This window comes from Thalassophryne amazonica, chromosome 16 (genome assembly GCF_902500255.1).
Source record: "Thalassophryne amazonica chromosome 16, fThaAma1.1, whole genome shotgun sequence".
Classification (NCBI taxonomy): domain Eukaryota; kingdom Metazoa; phylum Chordata; class Actinopteri; order Batrachoidiformes; family Batrachoididae; genus Thalassophryne; species Thalassophryne amazonica.
Window position 1 is genome coordinate 80,055,965 of NC_047118.1, and position 25,015 is coordinate 80,080,979.

General features: G+C 40.9%; 1 protein-coding gene across 1 annotated transcript; it reads left to right on the plus strand.

The window, feature by feature from the left end:
* The first annotated feature begins 490 nt into the window (after positions 1 to 490).
* myl4 (myosin, light chain 4, alkali; atrial, embryonic) lies at positions 491 to 25,015 on the plus strand. Its single transcript, XM_034191104.1, has 7 exons — positions 491 to 605; positions 757 to 784; positions 3,219 to 3,368; positions 8,360 to 8,433; positions 8,737 to 8,836; positions 24,835 to 24,912; positions 24,981 to 25,015. The coding sequence occupies exons 1-7, from the start codon at positions 507 to 509 to the stop codon at positions 25,007 to 25,009; spliced, it is 558 nt and encodes a 185-aa protein (XP_034046995.1). The 5' UTR covers positions 491 to 506; the 3' UTR covers positions 25,010 to 25,015.

Below are 25,015 nucleotides of genomic sequence, written 5' to 3' on the forward strand. Positions count from 1 at the left end.
GATTCTGGGAAAGGCAGCTCCCCTGTGACCCTTAATTGGAATAAGTGGTTATAGAAAATTAATGAATTCTTCAGACTCATTGCCTTCAATAATCCCATGCATGGCCGCAAATTTAATTGCACCTGTAAAATACAACAGAGAACAAGAGCTATGTTCTCTATTTAAGGTGGTCTCAACCCACAGAGCGGCTGATGTTCTCTATTTAAGGTGGTGTAGAGCGCTGCCCCACTCCCCACTGTCCCACTGGTCTGGTTATTTTGATCAGTTGTACAAGGATGATCCTCCTGCCTGGTTCAGTCGAGGATGTTGGAATTTGTTTCAATACTATTTTAAGTTTGTCTTTCTGCAGCAGAAATCATTAGAGGATTAATTAAGTCATTTTTCACCTTATATGGCAGAGTGAAGTTTGTGTGTCTGAGTGTATTTAAACTACCTTGCAGACATCGGTCTCCTGGTTTCTGCACCTTATCAGCTCTCTTCTTTTATTCTTTTGACTGTCATCTGTCATGGCCCCTAAAAAGCCTGAGCCGAAGAAGGAAGCTGTAAAAACGTCTCCAGAAACAGAAGCGACAAAAGAACCAGAATTTGACCCACACAGCATAAAGGTTTGTCTGTGCGTTTACTTTTTAGAAATGGTTGTCAAAGGTTTAAACAGCATTAAGACAATCAAAGTGTTCATAATCTCTATTGCATGTTATGTATCTCAAATGCTCATATCAGCTGATTATAGATCATTTTGTGTTTGTTTTTTTCCAGATCGAGTTCAGTGCTGATCAAATTGAAGGTAAAATATGGAATACATTTGTGAATATAAATATACTTTTATCTTGTTATTATTTCTTTGTGTCTGATATTTTCCATTAGATTAAATTGTCTAAGATCAATCAAATGTTTTTATTCACAAAGTCAGTCAAGGTTTTAAATTTATGATTAATATTTGATACGGTTTCATGCTGGGCAGCATGGTGGGTTAGCACTGTTGCTCACAGCAAGAAGGTCATAGGTTCGCTTCCCCCCTAGGGCCTTTCTGTGCGGAGTTTGCACAACCCAATCTCACGCCATTTTGGTGATGGCAAAAAATCAAATTAATCTATTGATTAGTGATAGCGTCACAAAAGAGCAGGAATTCATTTTGTGATGGGAGAACAAAATGTGGGGTGACGTGGAGGGGGTCTGTGGGGGTTAGTGTTAGGGGAAGGGAGAAGGTTAGGAATAGTAAAATAACAACAACAACAAAAAAACACCTCATGAAAATATGACTTATTTTATGGGAGTGCGAAATAAAACTGTGAGACTGGGCTGAGTTTGCTTGTTCTCCCCATGTTTGCGTGGGGTCCCTCCGGGTGCTCCGGCTTCCTCCCACCTCCAAAGCCATGCAGGTTAGATGGAATGGAAACATTTAAATTGACTGTAAGTGTGTGTGCAGGTGTGAATGTATTTGTTTGTCTATATGTGGCCCTGCGATGGACTTGTGTCCTGTTTAGGGTGTACTGCACCTCGTGCCCTGTGAATGCTGGGATAGGCTCCAGCACCCTCATTAACCCCATTAACTGATTCCACCTGCTCAAAGTGATGTTAATCAGTGAAATCACCTGGTGGAGCAGGTGGTTGCAAAGAAAACCTGCACCCTCTCGGCCCTTTCTGGAACAAGTTTGAGACCTCTGGCTTAGAGGCAGTGGAACTAACAAAAAGAGGCAGAGCAGAAGATGCTGTGATTTTCTTTTGGAGTGACAAAGATAAGATAAGGAATAACCATATCAGAGGGACAGCACAGATAAGATGGTTTGGAGACATAGTCAAAGAGGTGAGATAAGTGGCGGCGCCAGGAAATTTTTGTTGGGGGGGCTGAGGTAAAAGTTGGAGGGGCTCCACAAAATGTCGTCGAAATGAACAATATATAGTAAATTGCTTTATAATTACCAAGGTATATGTTTTAGTCACCCGTGCTTCTCTAAAATGTGGTATCAATGCGCACACACATCACTTAGAATGATTGCAAGTTCAGTAAACCTGCACATAGGTATGCAAACTGAATTAATTGAAATAGTGCACAAGACAGTGCATGGAATCAACCTTACACAAATCATCTATATCAAAGATTTATTGCCAATTTAACAGTGAGGTCATAACCATTCGATAAAAGTAAGTAAAAGATATAGCCTGAGAAACTTAGTTGTAAACAATATACAAAAAAGTGATTCTGTATGAAGTTTGTATACAATCTAGCCCAAATATCCTTTGATTTGTACACGTGCTTTGTGATCCACAAACACAAATTTCTGATTTGTAACTTGTATGTAGGTTTTTACAAGTAAATGTTTATTTGCAAAACTGAAAATTCTGTTTGTGAAGGGTGATTCAGATCACCGAACACACACATTCATCACTTTGCTAAGTTACGCAATACTGAGACATTCTTAGCACAAAACTGCAGTTGAGATCCACAAATATGTCAGTCGCTATTCACATCATTGGGGGGCTGAGGGGTCATTATTGGGGGTGGCTTAAGCCCCCCCCCAAGCTCCCCCTTGGCGCCACCACTGTGTGAGACTGAGTTGGTTTGGAAAGGAGCAGTGCAAGAGAAGAGGGAGACCAAAGAGGACGTTTATGGGAGGACATACAGATGGTTGGTGTGACAGAGAAAGATGCAGAGGACAGGGTGAGATGGCAATGGATAATCTCCTTTGGCAACCCCTAACGGGAGCAGCCAAAAGAAGACGATTTATACAATACTTCTTAAGAAATCACGCAGCTCAGTGGGACAGAAGTTGGGTTACTAATATGTAGACCTCACTTTAATTCCCAGTCACACTACCTGTTTGTGTCTTTGGAGGAGACACTTCATCTGTATTGTCCCAGTCCATGCAGCTGTAAATCTTTCTGGCCTTGGCTGTGGAAGCAATCTGTCATGGACTGGAGTCATAGACTCATCTACGGTATCCAAAGAATACACACAGGGACCAGTTGGCCTCAGGGCAAGTATAGAACTTAATATAAAACCTATTAAATCTTAACAACAAAAAAAAAAAAACTAATCCAAGTATCATTGTCTGTAAATGTTACGTGGTTTAAACTGAACTTTTCATTGGACAAAAAATGTGATCCTAGTACTAGTCTTGGAGTTAGAAGTCATATCTCAGAAATCTTAATAGTAGTCCTTGTATAACAGAGTAATAAGTTTTTAATGTGTTGGTATTAAAACAGTGATGTCTGTTCAGAGTTTAAGGAAGCCTTCCAGCTGTTTGACCAGACTCCAGAAAACAAGATGAAGATCTCTTACTCTCAGTGTGGAGATGTGATGAGAGCACTAGGTCAGAATCCAACTAATGCAGAGGTCCTCCGAGTTCTTGGCCGACCCAAACCTGAAGGTACACACGTATATAACATCTCTAAAAACATTCAACCCTCTACTGACATTTTCATTTTTACAGCAAATTATAGTGGCTTATAGTTGGCTTTGAAAAAAGTAAATGAAAACTAATCTCATCATCATGATATGAATTGCAGTAATAGCTGTAATCTGAGCCAATGAATCTCAATGACCTCTATCACAACTGGTGATTTCAATTTTTGGAACATTTTGGTGTCATCTCTTACTGGTTTTGTTCTTGCACAGTCACTCAGCCTTTGCGTACAGCCTGATCATTTACAGCTGTATAACACTTTTCATTTCTTTATGATTGGTTTAACAGTGCTGTTCCTGCTGGAGTTCAGTGCAGCTGTCTTTACAGATGATCATCATATGTTTTTGTTTGAAAATCATTTTTTGTTATGGTTAGGGGTTTGGGTGGAACTGAACAATTCAGGCTGTGGACCCACACGCAGGGAGCTGGACACGGAGAAAAGTTCAAAAGGAAAAAATAAATATTTATTAATAATAACTAAGGAATGCTGCACTGGGGTTTCTGCAGTATGGAGAGTGGCCCGCCTCCTGGCGGTGAAATTAGGGAGCTGCAGTTTCCGAAGCCAGGCTTGAAGGAATAAAAGCACAAAGGAGTCAGTGACCAGGGCCAGATGGAACGCTGCTTTAGTAACTAGAAACTATGGAAGAAGACACACAGGGTGAATGGAATGCACTCGTAATGCTGAACCACAAACAGTCACTATTCATGAAAGGGAATAACACAGGATGTCTCAGAGTTCATAAGATAATGTTTCTTCACTGTTCAGCAGTTCATAAGTGGTCACCAAGGTCAGAGGTCAAGAACTGTGGGTTGAAGTGCAGTGCCAATTAAGCAGGACTTGGTACAGCTGGGCAGGGTTGTCAATTGTTTGGTATCACAGTTCATAAAAGAGTTGGAATAGTTCTTTATCAAAGCACAGTCACAAGGTGGGGTTAGTGAGAACGGAATCTCACAGAGAAGGAGGAGAACTTAACTGGCGTTTTGTTGAGGCGCACTCCATGCCGGGAGCCAACGAATTCCCAAAGTGATGTTGCGGTGCCGGTAGCCAGTACCGGGGTCCAGGTCCACACGGGGGCAGTATTGGGAGGTTCTGAAACACTGAGAAGACCATTCGTTCTAATGCCGGAATTGGAAGGCAAGGCCAGTGTTACCACAGCTTAAGCTGCAGGGTGCTTCGGTGTCTGACTGTACAGCTGGAAGACGCGTTCAAGGTCACAGTGCACCCTGCTGACAGTGCAGCAGTCAGGTAAAAACCCTCTGCTCTCTGTCTGGGTCATGGGCGAGGCTTGGTGGCTGGTGAGGCAAATGGTTAAGCAAGGCAACAGACAACAGACGTGCACGTCTACAGTAGTATCTGGCAATTCACAAACATAAAGTCTGGGTTTAAATAGTCATTCAATAATCAGTCTTAATCTGAACCTGGTGTGAAGTATAACTTAAGGTCACCATCTTGTGGGGAACAGAATATACTACCAGAACAAAACAGAGGTCGCCATCTAGTAGAGAACAAAAGTCATTGCACAGGTCCGGGCTGGGGAAATCCTGACATTTTGGTATTACTCATCAAGTTTCAAGCATGGTTGACATTTATCCATCAAATCTCAGTATGTCTTGCATGACAACACTGCTTTCAAACTTGCTCTGGTAAAATATGGAGTTCCACAGGGTTCTGTATTAGGCCCTCTGTTATGCTCTCTTTAAGTGTCATTCATCATAGCAATCAAGCAAAAAGTCATGGGGTGATCTTTTATCCCACACTGACCATTGATACACACTAGAGAAATTACAAAGAATGCTTTCTGTCATCTCGTCATAGCTCACCTCATTCTGTCTATGGCTGATATAGAAACACTGATTCATGCTTTTCTTTCTTCAGTAATAGATAACTGTAATGTCATTTTCTGGATTGCTGCTGACAACTTTCAGAGGTCATCAAATGGTTAAAAATGCTGTTGTAGAGGTTTAACCAGGGGAAGAAAATTTGATGATATTACTTCCACTTTGGCCTTATTTCACTGGTTTCATGTGTGTGTGTGAGGTCAGATTTTAAGGTTTTGTTATTAACATACAAAAATGCTACATGGACTAGCACCTCCTATCTAATAAACCTTAAGAACTGGCTCATGCTCTGCATTCTCAGGATGCAGGATGACTGTGTGTTCCAAAGGTTTAAAAGAAGTCAGCAGGTCACAGAGTTTTTTTTTTATCATGCACTTGTTTTGTGGAGAAATCTGTATGCTGATGTTACACAGTCTGATTCTGTGGAGTTATTTAAATCCAGATGAAAGACTCATCTGTTTGCTCTATCTTATAATTACCATACTGAATAAGTCTTTTCCTCCAGCTTGAGTTATTGTCGTTGTTATTGTAAACTGATCTGCTAACCGGTTCTGTTCATGATCTTTATGGACAGAATTTCTAGGCGCAACCAGGGTGTAGAGGGGGTCTGGTTTGGGAACCACAGAATCTCATCTCCACTGTTTGCGGACGATGTGGTTCTGTTGGCTTCGTTAAATCAGGACCTTCAGCATGCACTGTGGCGGTTTGCAGCCGCGTGTGGTGCGTCCAGGATGAAAATCACCACCTCCAAATCCCAGGCCATGGTTCTCGACCAGAAAAAGGTCTCTTACCCTCTTCAGGTCAGTGGAGTGTCCTTGCCTCAAGTGGAGGAGTTTAAGTATCTCGGGGTCTTGTTCACGAGCGAGGGACAGATGGAGCGTGAGATCGACAGACGGATAGGTACAGCGTCTGCAGTGATGCGGTCGCTGTATCAGACCGTCGTGGTGAAGAGAGAGCTGAGTAGGGGGTAAAGCTCTTGATTTACCGATCGATCTACGTTCCGACCCTCACCTATGGTCATGAGATTTTGCTCATGACCGAAAGAATGAGATCGCGAGTACAAGCGGCCGAGATGAGTTTCCTCCGCAGGGTGGCTGGGCGCTCCCTTAGAGATAGGGTGAGGAGCTCGGTCACTCGGGAAGAGCTTGGAGTCGAGCTGCTGCTCCTCCACGTTGAAAGGAGCCAGTTGAGGTGGCTCGGGCATCTTTTCCGGATGCCCCCTGGACGCCTCGCTGGAGAGGTGTTCCGGGCACATCCCATTGGGAGGAGGCCCCGGTGAAGACCCAGGACACGTTGGAGGGACTCTCTGGCTTGGGAACGCCTCGGGGTTCCTCTGGAGGAGCTGGAGGAGGTGTGTGTGGATCGGGAGGTCTGGGTGGCTTTGCTTGAGCTGCTGCCCCTGCGATCCGACTCCAGCTAAAGCAGAAGAAAATGGATGGATGATTTGCTAACAGTGTGCACTGAGGATTGATCAACGTGTAAAATAACATGTATTGTCCATTTAGTGTATTTACATTCATGAATATGAAATTTAAGGTTTGTCCACCTGATTGCACAAAATTGTGGGAGGGAGAGTGCGAGGGAGTTTTACCCGAGGCCAAAATATGGCCATCAGGTATTGCCAAAACTTTGTGTCTGTCTGCCCATATGTCTGTGCTCATCATAAATCCAGTCCTATTACTGCCAGAGTCTTCAAATTCACAGGGAGCATTCTTGGGACACGGAACTTAGACAAGTTCAAAGATGGCTAACCTTGACCTATTTTAAGTGGTCAAAAGATCACATTGTGTTTCCTATTTTTATGCTCATACAACTGAGGGTATTTAGCATTGTGTTACATTTATAAATAAAATGAAATGAATTGAATTAAACTCCAAAAGATATTTCCTGACTGCCTAACTTTGCCTTCAAAAGATAATTTATGTTGGCTTAAATGAATCGTATTTGATTAACTTAATTATTGTGAGTGTGCAGTACTCATATTAATTTATTCATAATAATGCTAAATAATAATTTATTAATAATTGGATAATAGTAACTTGTTCATTTTGATTTAGCAGTACTGAAATAAATTTGATTACAGTAATGTATTTACTGTGAGCATCCAGCGCTCAAGTGACAGCTTAATTCTCTTTAGTTTTGCTCATTCATCATATTCAGGTCAACTTAATTTTCTTGATGCTACAGCAGAAGCTACAGCTAACCGCTAACTTTTAGTATTGACTCCGGTACACTGTCAGCTACTGACAAACCAGATTTGTGTTTAAGCACCGCCACCGCTTTTGAGTAAAAACAGAGGCGATCACAAACCCAAAACAAATAACAAGTCAGAGCTTGTGTCTTTGAGCGCTCTGCTCACTGCTGTAAGGAAGAGTCATTTACTTTCAACATGGAACAGTACTGACATGTTGCAGAAGACATGAAAAGCAAAGCAGTTTTCATTTAAGGTTTTGATTTATAAACCAAACTAATTCCGGACAGTTTATCAACAATGAGTGAATAACAGGTTTGAGAGAGCACTGGTAATCCAAACATGTGCTCACCATGTACATGTGTAGGCAGGAATACGCAACGTAAATGAGGCAGATCTGCGCATGTCTGAAAGAACGCCCCAAAGGACACTGGGTACGAAAAAAAAAATCGAATTTGGCTTAAATGGGATATATCAAGTAAAGCATGTCTTCCAATCTCAAAGTACTACTTACTTGTTTAAAATGAGTGTTCATAACAGGTTGATGAAAACTGAGTTTGGTTAACATCATACTTAATTAATTTGTATGTTAGCATTTACAGTGATGCTTTAATACACAAACCACTCAGAGTTAACACAGCGAATCATCTCCTGAACAATAACTGTTTGACCTTGAAGAACCAGTGATTGTACCAGCTCTGTGTATATGCATAGACAAGGAATTCATGACATATATATATATATATATATATATATATATATATACATATATATATATATATATATATATATATATATATATATATATATATATATATATATATATATATATATATATATATATATATATATATATATATATATATATAACTATAGAACTCTAAATAAACGTAGTACTAAAAGCATGGCCTGTCTTCACTTACAGATATGGAGGTCAAATCGATGGACTTTGAGACCTTTCTTCCAATGCTACAGCACGTGGCTCAGACTAAGGAAAAAGTATGATTCCATTTTTTTTCTCCTTATATGGCATAAACTAAAGTTCAGGAATAATACTTAAACACTCACGAGAGTAAAACAAACAAAGTAATGTTTTAACGTGACATGGTGTGATTTCAAGGCTTGAGATTTCCTCCAAATCAACACATTTGTTTGTTTAAAAGAATTCATAGTAAGAGTGAAGCAGTCAGATTAGGAGATGCTGTTAGTTTGTAGTTAATGCCAAGAAATTCATAGATGTTATCTGTTCAGTATCAGCCATATAAAATGACTGGTGACTGATCTTCTTTTTTTTAATCACAGGGGACGTATGAGGAGTTTGTTGAAGGCCTCAGAGTGTTTGATAAGGAAGGCAATGGAACAGTGATGGGGGCGGAGCTACGACACGTCCTGGTCACTCTGGGTATGAACTCTATTTACACTCTATTTACTTATTTATTTGGTCTCTGTGTTTATGTCCACTCATGCTACCTGTCTGTCTCTTTGGACAAGATACTGAACCTGCTTTTGACCAGTCCACCGTCCACCCTGCTGTAAATGGGTTTTTGGGGTGGTACCCTGTGTCCGACTGGTACTCTGTTCAGGAAAGTCGTAGATTTCAACTACTTCACGCTTAATAATGAACAATTTTAAGGCAAAAACATCAGCCACAGTCACACTGGGGGTGACAAGCACCCTGCCACAGGTTCCACAACAAAATGTCACAGGTGTGTGCCGCACTCGTTCAACTGTCACCGAAAAAAATGTGTGGTTCCTGAAAATCAATCGGAGAGGGTATCCTGAACATGTTCAAAATATGTGCAGCGACTCCTGTGACTAGAATACGCCGACTGGTTTGTTTTGGTGTACCACAGTGGAACCCTCTCTGTGACACAGTGGAACCCTGTCGGTGACACAGTGGAACCCTGTCGGTGACACATTGGTACCCTCTCGGTGACACAGTGGAACCCTCTCGGTGACACAGTGGTACCCTCTCTGTGACACAGTGGAACCCTCTCTGTGACACAGTGGAACCCTCTCTGTGCCACAGTGGTAACCTCTCTGTGCCACATTGGTACCCTCTCTGTAACACAGTGGTACCCTCTCTGTGACACAGTGGTACCCTCTCTGTGACACAGTGGAACCCTGTCGGTGACACAGTGGTACCCTCTCTGTGACACAGTGGTACCCTCTCGGTGACACATTGGAACCCTCTCTGTGACACATTGGAACCCTCTCTGTGACACATTGGAACCCTCTCTGTGACACATTGGAACCCTCTCTGTGCCACAGTGGTTCCCTCTCTGTAACACAGTGGTACCCTCTCTGTGACACAGTGGTACCCTCTCTGTGACACAGTGGAACCCTCTCTGTTACACAGTGGAACCCTCTCTGTGACACAGTGGAACCCTCTCTGTGACACAGTGGAACCCTGTCTGTGACACAGTGATACCCTCTCTGTGCCACAGTGATACCCTCTCTGTGACACAGTGGAACCCTCTCTGTGACACAGTGGTACCCTCTCTGTTACACAGTGGTACCCTCTCTGTGACACAGTGGTACCCTCTCTGTGCCACATTGGAACCCTCTCTGTTACATAGTGGAACCCTCTCTGTTACACAGTGGAACCCTCTCTGTGACACAGTGGTACCCTCTCTGTGACACAGTGATACCCTCTCTGTTACACAGTGGTACCCTCTCTGTGCCACAGTGGTACCCTCTCTGTGACACAGTGGTACCCTCTCTGTGCCACATTGGAACCCTCTCTGTTACATAGTGGAACCCTCTCTGTTACACAGTGGTACCCTCTCTGTGACACAGTGGTACCCTCTCTGTGACACAGTGGTACCCTCTCTGTTACACAGTGGAACCCTCTCTGTACCGCACAGGTGCACAATGAGGTTGGATAGAAAAAAAAACACTGATTGTTAGAAGGAGGGTGTGAAAGGAAAAGAGATTAATAGTTCCTCTGCTGAACTCTGGGAGCCGTCCTTGTGAAGAAGAGCATCATAGATACAAAACATTTGTTTATTCATGAATCTGCATTCAGAGCTGCGGACTATTTTGTGTGCAACAAAGTATATTTACGAGGTCTGTCCATAAAGTATCGTACCTTTTTATTTTTTTTTTAAACTATATGGATTTGATTCATATGTTTTCACGTCAGACAAGCTTGAACCCTCGTGCGCATGCGTGAGTTTTTCCACGCCTGTCGGTGACGTCATTCGCCTGTGAGCACGCCTTGTGGAAGGAGTGGTCCCGCCCCGTCGTCGGATTTTCATTGTGTGGAATTGGCGGAATGATTTGGGGTTTTTTTCCATCAGAAGTTTTTCAGAAGCTGTTAGAGACTGGCACCTGGGCTGCGATGACACGGCACAAGCCACCGGACCATTTCTGAGCTGATGGCTCTGTGGATACGAGACCATCGTGTGCTCTTTCTCTGGTTATCACAAGAGCTGGACATCAGCCATTTTCCGGCAGATTTCACTTTTAACAAGAGATTTTGTCATGGAAAGCCACGCGGAGGCTTTGCGCGTCACGACAAAAGTAAAGTCAAAAGAAGTAAAGTACAAAGAATATGAAACAGTAATAAAGGAAGCCCTAAAAGAGACAATAGGACAGAGAACAATAAGCATAAACCAACAGAAAAGAAGAAAAGACCCAGAAACAAAAGGCCTGCGGGAGAAAGTGAGAGAGAAAAGAAAAATTTTCCAGAAGGCCGGCAAAGAGGAAAAAAAGGAAGCTCTAGAGAGCTACTACGAGGCACAAAGGAAATTAAGAAAGCCAATGGATGAAAAATATAAAAAAGAAGTTCAAGAGAACCTGAACAAAATTATCACCAGCAGAGACCCAAGAAATGAGATATGGAAAATGAGGAAAAAGTTAGCCAAGAAGGGACAGGCAGAATACAACTACATCACAGAGGACAATAGAGAAATCACTGATGAGGAAGAAATCAAATCCCACATAGCAAACTACTACGAGGACCTATATAAGGTAAACCGGAGTATGAGGCATGGACGAATAGAATATCGGCAGAGGTTGAGAAAGTTACAAACCAACTAAGACCGCAAAACATACCAAAAATAGACCTTGAAGAGATGCTGCGGGTAAAGAGGAAACTAAAACGGAAAAAGGCAATGGGACCAGACAACATACCAAACGAAATATTCATAAATGCAACAAATGGCACTATGAAAATATATTGTACAATGTTTAATCAAACGGCACATACAAACAAAATCCCTGATGAATGGAGGAACGGCCACATTGTAAGTATATACAAAGGTAAAGGAAAAAAAGGCAAATGTGCCAATGAAGGGGAATTACCCTCAGCAGCAACATAGGGAAATTTTATGAAAGAATCCTACATCATAGAATAAAACCCCTGATACAAATTAGTGAACTACAGGGAGGTGCTAAGTAAAACATAGGAACTGCAGACCATATCTTACTATTAAACCACCTGATTGACAACAAAAAACCAAGATATATAACGTTCCTGGATGTGACCAAAGCATATGATAAAGCCTGGGCAGATGCTCTGATGTACACGCTCTACAAAAATGGACTAAGAGATAAAATATGGCTAAAAATAAAGGAGCTCAACGAAAACCTGAAAGCCTCAATAATGACCAGATATGGACTTACAAGACAAATACAGATCAAAGACAGCATTAGACAAGGAGGAGTCCTGTCAGTCATAATGTATGCACTACTAATAGACGAAATAGGCAAAGAGATCCTGAATAGCAACCTTGGAATAAAGACAGGTACAGGGAAAAAAATAGGATGCCTACTATGGATGGACGACATAGCCCTCATAGCAGAGACGGCCAAGGAAATGCAAATAATGCTAAATATAACAAATGATCTGGCAAATAGGTACCACATAGAATTTGGGGAAGAAAAAAGTAAAGTTATGACGATAGGGAAACCAAAAGATGATACAAATTTCTACATAGGACCCAAAAAAAACTGGAAAAATGTGTAAATTACAAATACCTAGGGAAAAATAATCAACAATAACAACAACCAAGCCGACCAAATAGAAGAAGCAAAAAAGAAAGCAGAAGGAGCCTTACAAACCATCCTACAAATAGCAGGAAGCCCGGACCTAAGAGGAATAGAAATGAGAGTTATCTGGCAACTAGTGGAATCATGCATAATCCCAATAATTGTGTATGCAGGAGAGTCAGTGGTAACAACAAAAAAGGAGGGGAAAATGAGGAACCAAATCTTGGACAATATATTAAAACGGCTCCTAATACTACCAACAACACCGAGAGAAATCATGTATGCGGAAAAAGGGCTCTGGGATATAGACCATATAATACAAAAAAACAAGATCAACTTCCAAAAAAGGATAAATACAGTAGGATCAGACCTAATGAAAAGAATAATCAACAACAATAGTAAACCATGGAAAAGGGAAGTCAACAGGATTAAGGAAAAACTGCAGATAACGGATCAAACAAGCAAAGGAGATATAAAAAGGAAAATAGGCAAACAGCTAAAGAAGGATATCAAAGAACAAGGAGAGATCAAATCAAAGGTAAAACATTACATTGAAAACGTAAAAACGTTGGAAGTAGGAAAAAGGAAACCCTACCTGGACAAACTAAACAGGATGGAAGCACATAGCATCATGATGGCAAGAACAAGAATGCTGGCAGTAAAATGCAACTATAGGAATAAATATGCCAATGTATCCTACAATGCTGAGGAGGAAACTCAAAAACATATACTAGAGGAATGCCAGCAAATCAATAGGCAAGAATGCCTGAAAGTAACAACGGAGGATATCTTTGAAGAAGATACAACCAAATTAAGAGAAACTGCAAAAGCTCTTACATGGATCGAGGAAAAGCTAAAACACTAATGTGCTGCTCCCCCCTCAGAATGGTAGGGGAGCCCCCAGCAGACCTGGGAACGCACACACGAGAAGAAGAAGAAGAAGAAGACCAATTCGCTTTGGAAGCGAGACAAAGGAACACCTCCGTTTCGGCGTGTCAGAGGACAAGTTTGGACATGTCTATCTCGGCTTTCAATGCTTACCAGTCCAGTAAGTATCAGTGAAATTGTGGAGAGCTGGACATGTCCAAACTTGTCCTCTGACACGCCGAAACGAAGGTGTTCCTTTGTCTCGCTTCCAAAGCGAATTGGTCGTGACGTGCGAAGCCTCTGCGCGGCTTTCCATGACAAAATCTCTTGTTAAAAGTGAAATCTGCCGGAAAATGGCTGATGTCCAGCTCTTGTGATAACCAGAGAAAGAGCACACGACGGTCTCGTATCCACAGAGCCATCAGCTCAGAAATGGTCCGGTGGCTTGTGCCGTATCATCGCAGCTCGGAGCGCGGCGCGCTGAGCGTCCTTAAAGGGGTCCTTAAAGCTGTACTACCAGACCTTATTCTCTGTGAAGCCCGTAAAATTTTCACCGAAAGCCAGATACATTTTTCGAATAGTTTCCAGGTGCCAGTCTCTAACAGCTTCTGAAAAAATTCTGATGGAAAAAACCCCCAAATCATTCCGCCATTTCCAGACAATGAAAATCCAACGATGGGGCGGGACCACTCCTTCCACAAGGCGTGCTCACAGGCGAATGACGTCACCGACAGGCGTGGAAAAACTCACACATGCGCACGAGGGTTCAAGCTTGTCTGACGTGAAAACATATGAATCAAATCCATATAGTTTAAAAAAAAATAAAAAGGTACAATACTTTATGGACAGACCTCGTGTATATATATATATATATATATATATATATATATATACACTCAACAAAAATATAAACGCAACACTTTTGGTTTTGCTCCCATTTTGTATGAGATGAACTCAAAGATCTAAAACTTTTTCCACATACACAATATCACCATTTCCCTCAAATATTGTTCACAAACCAGTCTAAATCTGTGATAGTGAGCACTTCTCCTTTGCTGAGATAATCCATCCCACCTCACAGGTGTGCCATATCAAGATGCTGATTAGACACCATGATTAGTTCACAGGTGTGCCTTAGACTGCCCACAATAAAAGGCCACTCTGAAAGGTGCAGTTTTGTTTTATTGGGGGGGGATACCAGTCAGTATCTGGTGTGACCACCATTTGCCTCATGCAGTGCAACACATCTCCTTCGCATAGAGTTGATCAGGTTGTCAATTGTGGCCTGTGGAATGTTGGTCCACTCCTCTTCAATGGCTGTGCGAAGTTGCTGGATATTGGCAGGAACTGGTACACGCTGTCGTATACGCCGGTCCAGAGCATCCCAAACATGCTCAATGGGTGACATGTCCGGTGAGTATGCCGGCCATGCAAGAACTGGGACATTTTCAGCTTCCAAGAATTGTGTACAGATCCTTGCAACATGGGGCCGTGCATTATCCTGCTACAACATGAGGTGATGTTCTTGGATGTATGGCACAACAATGGGCCTCAGGATCTCGTCACGGTATCTCTTTGCATTCAAAATGCCATCAATAAAATGCACCTGTGTTCTTCGTCCATAACAGACGCCTGCCCATACCATAACCCCACCGCCACCATGGGCCACTCGATCCACAACATTGACATCAGAAAACCGCTCACCCACACGAAGCCACACACGCTGTCTGCCATCTGCCCTGAACAGTGTGAACCGGGATTCATTCATCTGTGAAGAGAACACCTCTCCAACGTGCCAAACGCCAGTGAATGTGAGCATTTGCCCACTCAAGTCGGTTACGATGACGAACTGGAGTTAGGTCGAGACCCCGATGAAGACGACGAGCATGCAGATGAGCTTCCCTGAGACGGTTTCTGACAGTTTGTGCAGAAATTCTTTGGTTATGCAAACCGATTGTTTCAGCAGCTGTCCGAGTGGCTGGTCTCAGATGATCTTGGAGGTGAACATGCTGGATGTGGAGGTCCTGGGCTGGTGTGGTTACACGTGGTCTGCAGTTGTGAGGCTGGTTGGATGTACTGCCAGATTCTCTGAAACACCTTTGGAGACGGCTTATGGTAGAGAAATGAACATTCAATACACGAGCAACAGCTCTGGTTGACATTCCTGCTGTCAGCATGCCAATTGCACGCTCCCTCAAATCTTGCGACATCTGTGGCATTGTGCTGTGTGATAAAACTGCACCTTTCAGAGTGGCCTTTTATTGTGGGCAGTCTAAGGCACACCTGTGCACTAATCATGGTGTCTAATCAGCATCTTGATATGGCACACCTGTGAGGTGGGATGGATTATCTCAGCAAAGGAGAAGTGCTCACTATCACAGATTTAGACTGGTTTGTGAACAATATTTGAGGGAAATGGTGATATTGTGTATGTGGAAAAAGTTTTAGATCTTTGAGTTCATCTCATACAAAATGGGAGCAAAACCAAAAGTGTTGCGTTTATATTTTTGTTGAGTGTGTGTATATATATATATATATATATATATATATATATATTTAATAGTAGCTCCAAAGCCAACCTTTGTAAAATTACATTTGATTTCATTTTCGAACATCAGTGCATTTTCTGTGCAGCCTGTCTGATGCACAGACACAGAGATGGATGACCTCAACTAATGCACTGATTATGTCATTGGATAAGTTGCATTATTTGTAGTTTTGTCTTGTTATCTGTATACAGTCAATGGATCTGATGAGGAGAAAACCTGCAGTATATGTGGAAAAAGTCCAGTTCTAGCAACATTTTTAAATCCAGCCTGAAAACACTTTTCTGCCTTCAGCCATTGATGGTGGGAAGTATTTTATTGTTTAGCGTTTTATTTCTATTTTTTATTTGTTTTATTTTGAAATTATCATTTATACTAGCGGTAGTGTGTTGTTTTTCTTGTTTTTCTTGTACTTTGTCAGTGTTAAAGTGCTATAAAAATTCTTATTGTTATTAACTGTACATGGCTGAATGTGTTGTGTGTTTTGAGCTGCTTCACTTTGGTTTTTAAGTTTGCTGTCTATTTTTAAGTCCCTTCAGCTTCTCCCCTGTTCTCAGGGTCACCACAGCCAGTCAGAAGTGGATTTGCATGTTGAAATGGCACAAGTTGTATTCCAGGGTGAAATTATTATTCTCAAATTCAGAATTAGTTTGAGAATGAGCACATTTCTAAAGCAAATTGATTTGAATGTGGGTTAAGGTCTAAAATTCTTTTTTTTTTTTTTATAAAAAGTTAAGACATTAGTAAATTGAAATGTTTTGTAAATAAATAAAATATTTGTTAGTGTTAAGAAGTTATTCTTTTTTCATTTTGAATTACATGTAGACACTAGTAACAGTAGCAGCATAAACTGTTTTAAAATTGCTTGCACATTTGTTACATTTGTTATATCCATTATTTTCATAAATACCTGGTGTGTCTGAGGTAGGAATAAATATTGGGGTATTGAATATCTGGACATTGTGTAAGATCATTTTTCCGTCGTCCAGTTCTGAGTTTGTACAGACAAGATGTCAGTCCTGCTGCTGCTAAACTGGTCCAAGCCCTCTGAATACTTGAAGGCCATAACAACAGAAATATAACTAAATTAAAAAAGAACTATTCCTTAAATATGTAATTCAACAGCAAATAATACTCACAAATATACACTGTACCTCAGTGGTATAACAAGATGCCAGCTGTGTGTTTTCATGCCAGTGAGTCATGTGACACAGAAGCAAACTGTAAGTGGTGTTTCCGCGACCCACAGAATATGGTGTCATTATTTAGCCCTAGACTCTCTCTTAGCACCCCTAGTTTTGACTGGCTTCCAGTGTCCCTGACCTTCATACCAGGACATAAACAGCGGAAAACTCCTTTTACACAGATGCTTGTGTTCACAAAGTATTAATATTACATGAGGAAATTCATTATTGTTTTATAGAAACTAAAAGGTGCAAACTATGTGGATGTGCACATTCCAAAGCATCAAACAATGAGGATATCTGGTAATTGTTTCACCCCACCTCCCCATATAAAGCTTGTGCTACCAAAATAATTCATGTGATTATGGAATTATCGGACAATTATCCTGCACGTATGATAAGAAGAGAAAATATTTTGTGGCTTTGGCAGTCTGGTGACCACAATTCATGTCACATCAATCAGGTGAGAAACCAGACCAGTTTTTACTGTATTGTCTGTGTAGTAATTAACAGTCAGCAATGTTTTTCAGTGGCCTTGTGTTATTTGCATGAAGACTTAATGTGGCTGCGTCTCTGCACCACAGACACACTCCTTTGAGAGATCTCGCAGTTAGGAAGCTTAATATACAGTAGTGTTCAGAATAATAGTAGTGCTATGTGACTAAAAAGATTAATCCAGGTTTTGAGTATATTTCTTATTGTTACATGGGAAACAAGGTACCAGTAGATTCAGTAGATTCTCACAAATCAGCAAGACCAAGCATTCATGATATGCACACTCTTAAGGCTATGAAATTGGACTATTAGTAAAAAAGTAGAAAAGGGGGTGTTCACAATAATAGTAGCATCTGCTGTTGATGCTACAAACTCAAAGCTATTATGTTCAAACTGCTTTTTTAGCAATCCTGTGAATCACTAAACTAGTATTTAGTTGTATAACCACAGTTTTTCATGATTTCTTCACATCTGCGAGGCATTAATTTTGTTGGTTTGGAACCAAGATTTTGCTCCTTTACTAGTGTGCTTGGGGTCATTGTATTGTTGAAACACCCATTTCAAGGGCATGTCCTCTTCAGCATAAGGCAACATGACCTCTTCAAGTATTTTGACATATCCAAACTGATCCATGATACCTGGTATGTGCTATATAGGCCCAACACCATAGTAGGAGAAACATGCCCATATCATGATGCTTGCACCACCATGCTTCACTGTCTTCACTGTGAACTGTGGCTTGAATTCAGAGTTTGGGGGTCGTCTCACAAACTGTCTGCAGCCTTTGGACCCAAAAAGAACAATTTTACTCTCATCAGTCCACAAAATATTCTTCCATTTCTCTTTAGGCCAGTTGATGTGTTCTTTGGCAAATTGTAACCTCTTCTGCACGTCTTTTATTTAACAGAGGGACTTTGCGAGGGATTCTTGCAAATAAATTAACTTCACACAGGCATCTTCTAACTGTCACAGCACCTACAGGTAACTCCAGACTGTCTTTGATCATCCTGGAGCTGATCAGTGGGTGAGCCTTTGCCATTCTGGTTATTCCTCTATCCATTTTGATGGTTGTTTTCCATTTTCTTCCACGCATCTCTGTTTTTTTTTTTTTTTTTTTGTCCATTTTACAGCATTGGACATCATTGTAGATGAACAGCCTATAATTTTTTGCACCTGTGTATAGGTTTTCCCCTCTCCAGTCAACTTTTTTATTCAAACTATGCTGTTCTTCTGAACAATGTCTTGAACGTCCCATTTTCCTCAGGCTTTCAAAGAGAAAAGCATGTTCAACAGGTGCTGGCTTCATTCTTACATAGGGGACACCTGATTCACACCTGTTTGTTCCACAAAATTAACGAACTCACTGACTGAATGCCACACTACTATTATTGTGAACACCCCCTTTTCTACTTTTTTTTACTAATAGCCCAATTTCATAGCCTTAAGAGTGTGCATATCATGAATGCTTGGTCTTGTTGGATTTGTGAGAATCTACTGAATCTACTGGTACCTTGTTTCCCATGTAACAATAAGAAATATACTCAAAACCTGGATTAATCTTTTTGGTCACATAGCACTACTATTATTCTGAACACTACTGTATGATAAGAAGAGGAAATACGAGGTCTGTTAGAAAACTATCTGACCTTTTTATTTTTTTCAAAAACCATATGTATTTGAATCACGTGTGATTGCATCAGCCAAGCTTGAACCTTTGTGCGCATGCGTGAGTTTTTTCACGCCTGTCGGTTGCGTCATTCGCCTGTGAGCAGGCTTTGTGTGAGCAGTGGTCCACCCCTCTTGTCGGATTTTTATTGCGAAAAAAATGTCTGAACGATTTGAAGCTTTGCTCCATCAAATTTTTACAGAAACTGTGAGAGACCTCCAGGTGGACACCATTCGGAAAATTCAGATGGCTTTCAGGGACGATTTTATGGGGATCACACAGATTAAGGAGTGCTCCAGCCGGTTTAAAGACCGCCCAAAGCGTCTGAGAGCGCGGTGCACTCTGAGCGCCGATCGACAGGCTGAAACAACCAGATCATTTCCAAAGTGAAGGCTTTGTTGATCCGGGACATCGTCTGACTTCCACAGAAATGGCAGAAGACGTGGACATCATCACTTTTTCGGCACCTTCCACTGTTACAGGAGTTTTTGTCATGGAAAGAGAAGCAGAGGGATGTGCCACAGAGCCGCTGATGGCTCGGGACAAAAGCACCTCCTTATTGGTCTCACAGGACGGCTTTCAGATGGCTTTCAGATGGCTTTCGGTGGCTTTTCAGTCGTGTGACTATCCGAGAAATTGTGGATGAGCTGGACATGCCCCAACATGTCCTGTGAGGCTTCATCACGGCGTTGCTTTGCGCCATGCGGCTCCGTCCCGACGCGCGAATTTCTCCACACGTCTGTCTCAATGTGCCGAAAAAGTGCTGATGTCCACGTCTTCTGCAATTTCTGTGGTAGTCAGATGACGTCCCGGATCAACACATCGTTCAGTTTGGAAATGAATGGCACATTCCACTGTTACAGGAGTTTTTGCCATGGAAAGAGGAGCGGAGAAATTCGCGCGTCGGGATGGAGCTGCATGGCGCAAAGCAACGCCGTGATGAAGCCTCACAGGACATGTTCTGGCATGTCCAGCTCATCCACAATTTCTCGGATAGTCACACGACTGAAAAGCTACCGAAAGCCGTCTGAAAGCCATCTGAAAGCCGTCCTGTGAGACCAACACGGAGGTGCTTTTGTCCCGCACCATGAGCGGCTCCGTGGCACATCTCTCGGGTTCTCTTTCCATGACAAAAACTCCTGTAACAGTGGAATGTGCGAAAAAGTGCTAACGTCCAAGTCTTCTGCCATTTCTGTGGAAGTCAGACGACGTCCCGGATCAACAAAGCCTTCACTTTGGAAATTATCTGGTTGTTTCAGTGGGGTGTCAGCCTGTCGATCGGTGCTCGGAGTGCGCCGTGCTCTCAGCAGCTGTGGGCGGTCTTTAAACCAGCTGGAGCACTCCTTAATCTGTGTAATCCCCATAAAATCGTCCCTGAAAGCCACCTGAATTTTCCGAATGGTGCCCACCTGGAGGTCTCTCACAGTTTCTGGAAAAATTTGATGCAGCAAAGCTCCAAATCGTTCAGACATTTTATTCGCAATAAAAATCTGACAAGAGGGGTGGACCACTGCTCACACAAAGCCTGCTCACAGGCGAATGACACAACCAACAGGCGTGAAAAAACTCACGCATGCGCACGAAGGTTCAAGCTTGGCTGATGCAATCACACATGATTCAAATCCATATGGTTTTTGCAAAAAATAAAAAGGTGGGATAGTTTTCTAACAGACCTCGTATTTTGTGGCTTTGGCACTCTGGTGACCAGAATTCATGTCACATCAATCAGGTGAGAAACCAGACCAGTTTTTAACCCAAATGTTGCTGAATGACATGAAGACTGTATTGTCTGTGTAGTAATTATAATATTAAACAGTCAGTGATGTTTTTCAGTGGTCTTGTGTTGTTTGCATGAAGAATGTGGCTGTGTCTCTGTACATCCCTGCACCACAGACACACTCCTTTGCGAGATCTCTCAGTTAGGAAGCTTAATATAAAACACCCTTTTAATCAGCAGCAAATGAGCCTTGAGGAAACTGGACTCATCTTTTTTTTTTTTGTCTTTTCCCTGCTTGGTTACAAGCCTTTTGGAAGTTTGACCAGAAGTGCACGAGTAGCCCGGGTCTGACCATGGCAACATTCACTCTTGTCAAACAAACCAGACCATGTTCGGTGCAGCCCAGACATTGATATTTGTCTATGAGACAAATATGTCACAGTGCATCACAGAACAACTCTGTCAGGGTGTCTTGCATAGCATGTCCTCCTACACATGGCGCAGATATGCATGTTTTGCAGCAGACATGTCCTCCTTCCTCTATGACAAATAGCCACGGGGCAACGCGATGGATCGTTCCCACTGGAGTGATGGCAAAAAGGTTGACAATTATATATTTGTGCCACATACACACCACAACAACACAGCAATGTTGCCATGATGGTGCACAGTACCTTTCGTAAAAAAATGTAAAAATAAAGTCTCATATACGTGACCAACTGTTTTTTTCCACACAAAATCCTTGACTGTATTCTTGAGGGGGGGCTGCAAGAGAGACTGTCTGTGATTTAGGAGAGTCGCCAACAGTCTCTGTTGCAGTCGTTTGTACGACTGGAGTTTTATGTAGCAGCTGAAGGTTTGAATCATCTCACAAATCACAGAATGACTCCAGTAATCATTCACAACTGAATCAAAATCCAGTCAGATTGACTTAAAAGTATTTATTTCTTGAGACTGAACACATAAATATGAAGAATATCAGATTGCAAATGAAAATATTATTACATTTTTAATTTCCTAAAATGGATTTAATGTCAAGATATGTTTTTGCACCTGTTTATTTGTTTGCTTGTTTCTCTGTTTGTGAACAGCCTGTACCACACAAGTTTTCAGATATCATTATGATTTTTTTTTTTTACAAAGATTCATATCCTGATAGGCAAGAATTGATTCAATTATCAAGGAAAAATCTCTTTTCTTTAACACAGTCTTTAACATTGAATGAATTTTCAGAAATTCATATTTCTGTCAAAAAAGAAAATTTCATTCATATTTGAAAGCATTATGTAGGATGGTGTCCTTTATTGACTGACAAAGTTTGATCCAGATCTGATCCAGATTACAAATTTTGTGGCCATTTAAATTTAACACTGAAAACCCAGTTTAATGTACATTTTACATTATATCTTAATTAAATGTGCCTCAGTTACTCTCATATTTGAAAATAAGGTGCAGACGGGCACTCACTATTGACTGATAAAGTTTGATGCAGATCTGATCCAGATTACAGATTTTGTGGCCATTTAAATTTAACACTGAAAACCCAGTTTAATGTACATTTTACATTATATCTTAATTAAATGTGCCTCAGTTACTCTCATATTTGAAAATAAGGTGCAGACGGGCACTCACTATTGACTGATAAAGTTTGATGCAGATCTGATCCAGATTACAGATTTTGTGGCCATTTAAATTTAACACTGAAAACCCAGTTTAATGTACATTTTACATTATATCTTAATTAAATGTGCCTCAGTTACTCTCATATTTGAAAATAAGGTGCAGACGGGCACTCACTATTGACTGATAAAGTTTGATGCAGATCTGATCCAGATTACAGATTTTGTGGCCATTTAAATTTAACACTGAAAACCCAGTTTAATGTACATTTTACATTATATCTTAATTAAATGTGCCTCAGTTACTCTCATATTTGAAAATAAGGTGCAGACGGGCACTCACTATTGACTGATAAAGTTTGATGCAGATCTGATCTAGATTACAGATTTTGTGGCCATTTAAATTTAACACTGAAAACCCAGTTTAATGTACATTTTACATTATATCTTAATTAAATGTGCCTCAGTTACTCTCATATTTGAAAATAAGGTGCAGACGGGCACTCACTATTGACTGATAAAGTTTGATGCAGATCTGATCTAGATTACAGATTTTGTGGCCATTTAAATTTAACACTGAAAACCCAGTTTAATGTACATTTTACATTATATCTTAATTAAATGTGCCTCAGTTACTCTCATATTTGAAAATAAGGTGCAGACGGGCACTCACTATTGACTGATAAAGTTTGATGCAGATCTGATCTAGATTACAGATTTTGTGGCCATTTAAATTTAACACTGAAAACCCAGTTTAATGTACATTTTACATTATATCTTAATTAAATGTGCCTCAGTTACTCTCATATTTGAAAATAAGGTGCAGACGGGCACTCACTATTGACTGATAAAGTTTGATGCAGATCTGATCCAGATTACAGATTTTGTGGCCATTTAAATTTAACATTGAAAACCCCATTTAATGTTTTTTTTTAAATGTTATATCTTAATCAAACATGCCCCAATCACTCTCATTTTTCTGTTATGGATTTACCTGCACCACAAAAAATGGATGGAGGTTCCACTTTTATGCCTGTTTTTCTATCTTCCAGATATCAGTCAGACACCAAGTGCCAAAAAGCAATGACAAATTGTGCAAAGCAGAGATAACCAATGTTCTGTGAAAATTATCTGAAAAAGAATTCAGAAACTGAAATAAATAACCAATAAACAAACCTGACAACACCACAAAAAAACCTTCAAGTGCATAAACTAAATATATACTCCTGATATTTTATCACATCTAATTTAGCTTCTGAAAAAACACTTCAAAATGTTTTCCAAGGTAAAATTTTGTGGAATTGGAAACTAGTGTTGGTGGAGGCAGTGGTGGCACCAAGGGGGGGGGGGGGCTTAAGCCCACCCAATAATGAGTCAAGCCCCCCCTCAGCCTCCCCAGTAATTCTGCCAATAATGTGAATAGCGACTGACATATTTGTGGATCTCAACTGCAGTTTTGCGCTGAGAATGTCTCAATATTGCGTAACTGAGCAAAGTGATGAATGTGTGTGTTCGGTGATCCACCAATGCTGAAACAAACAGAATGTTCAGTTTTGCAAATAAACATTTATTTGTAAAAACCCACACACAAGTTACAAATCAGAAATTTGTGTTTGTGGATCACAAAGCACGTGTACAAATCAAAGGATATTTGTAAATCACCCTCACTCCATTTGCAAGTATTAATGAGACAAATTTAACTCCATACTCCAAAAATTTAGGTTTCCTAAATATTTATTACAGCCACTCTTAAAACTTCACTTATCTTTATTTATACCTATGTACAAGTTTACTGAACTTGCCGTCATTCTAAGTGATGTGTGTGTGCATTGATACCACATGTTAGAGGAGCATGGGTGACTAAAACATATACCTTGGTAATTCTAAAGAAATTTACAATATACTGTTCATTTTGATGACATTTTGTGGAGCCCCTCCAACGTTTATCCCAGCCCCCCTCAGCCCCCTCAACCAAAAAAGTCCTGGCGCCGCCACTGGGTGGAGGTTTGCACTCTATGTGTGCGGTGCTCTAGTTTAAAAGGAATATAGATTAAAAATTAAATTAATTGTTTTTAACATTTTGGGAAGTTGCATTAAGTGTAAACAGTAGCAATAATGCAGAAAATAAGTTGTAATAAATCAGATAAATGCGCTTGTATGACAGCGTTGTTTTAAGACAACTGTATGAATTTTCCCATTCTGATTACTTTAGGAGATGGCAAAATAAATAAATAAATAAAAATACATTTTTGGCAGAACATAGTGAATTGTTTTCATTCATGCACGGAGCATGTTTCTTCTGTGTCTTCAGGGGAGAAGATGTCTGAAGGAGAGGTCGACAAACTTCTAGCAGGGCAGGAGGATGCTAACGGCTGCATTAATTATGAAGGTATCTCATCCTGACAAGACACAAACCTGTGACGTTATTACACGGTGTGATTTAAAACTATTTTTCAGCTTTTGTCAAGCACATCATGGCTGGTTGACCTAAA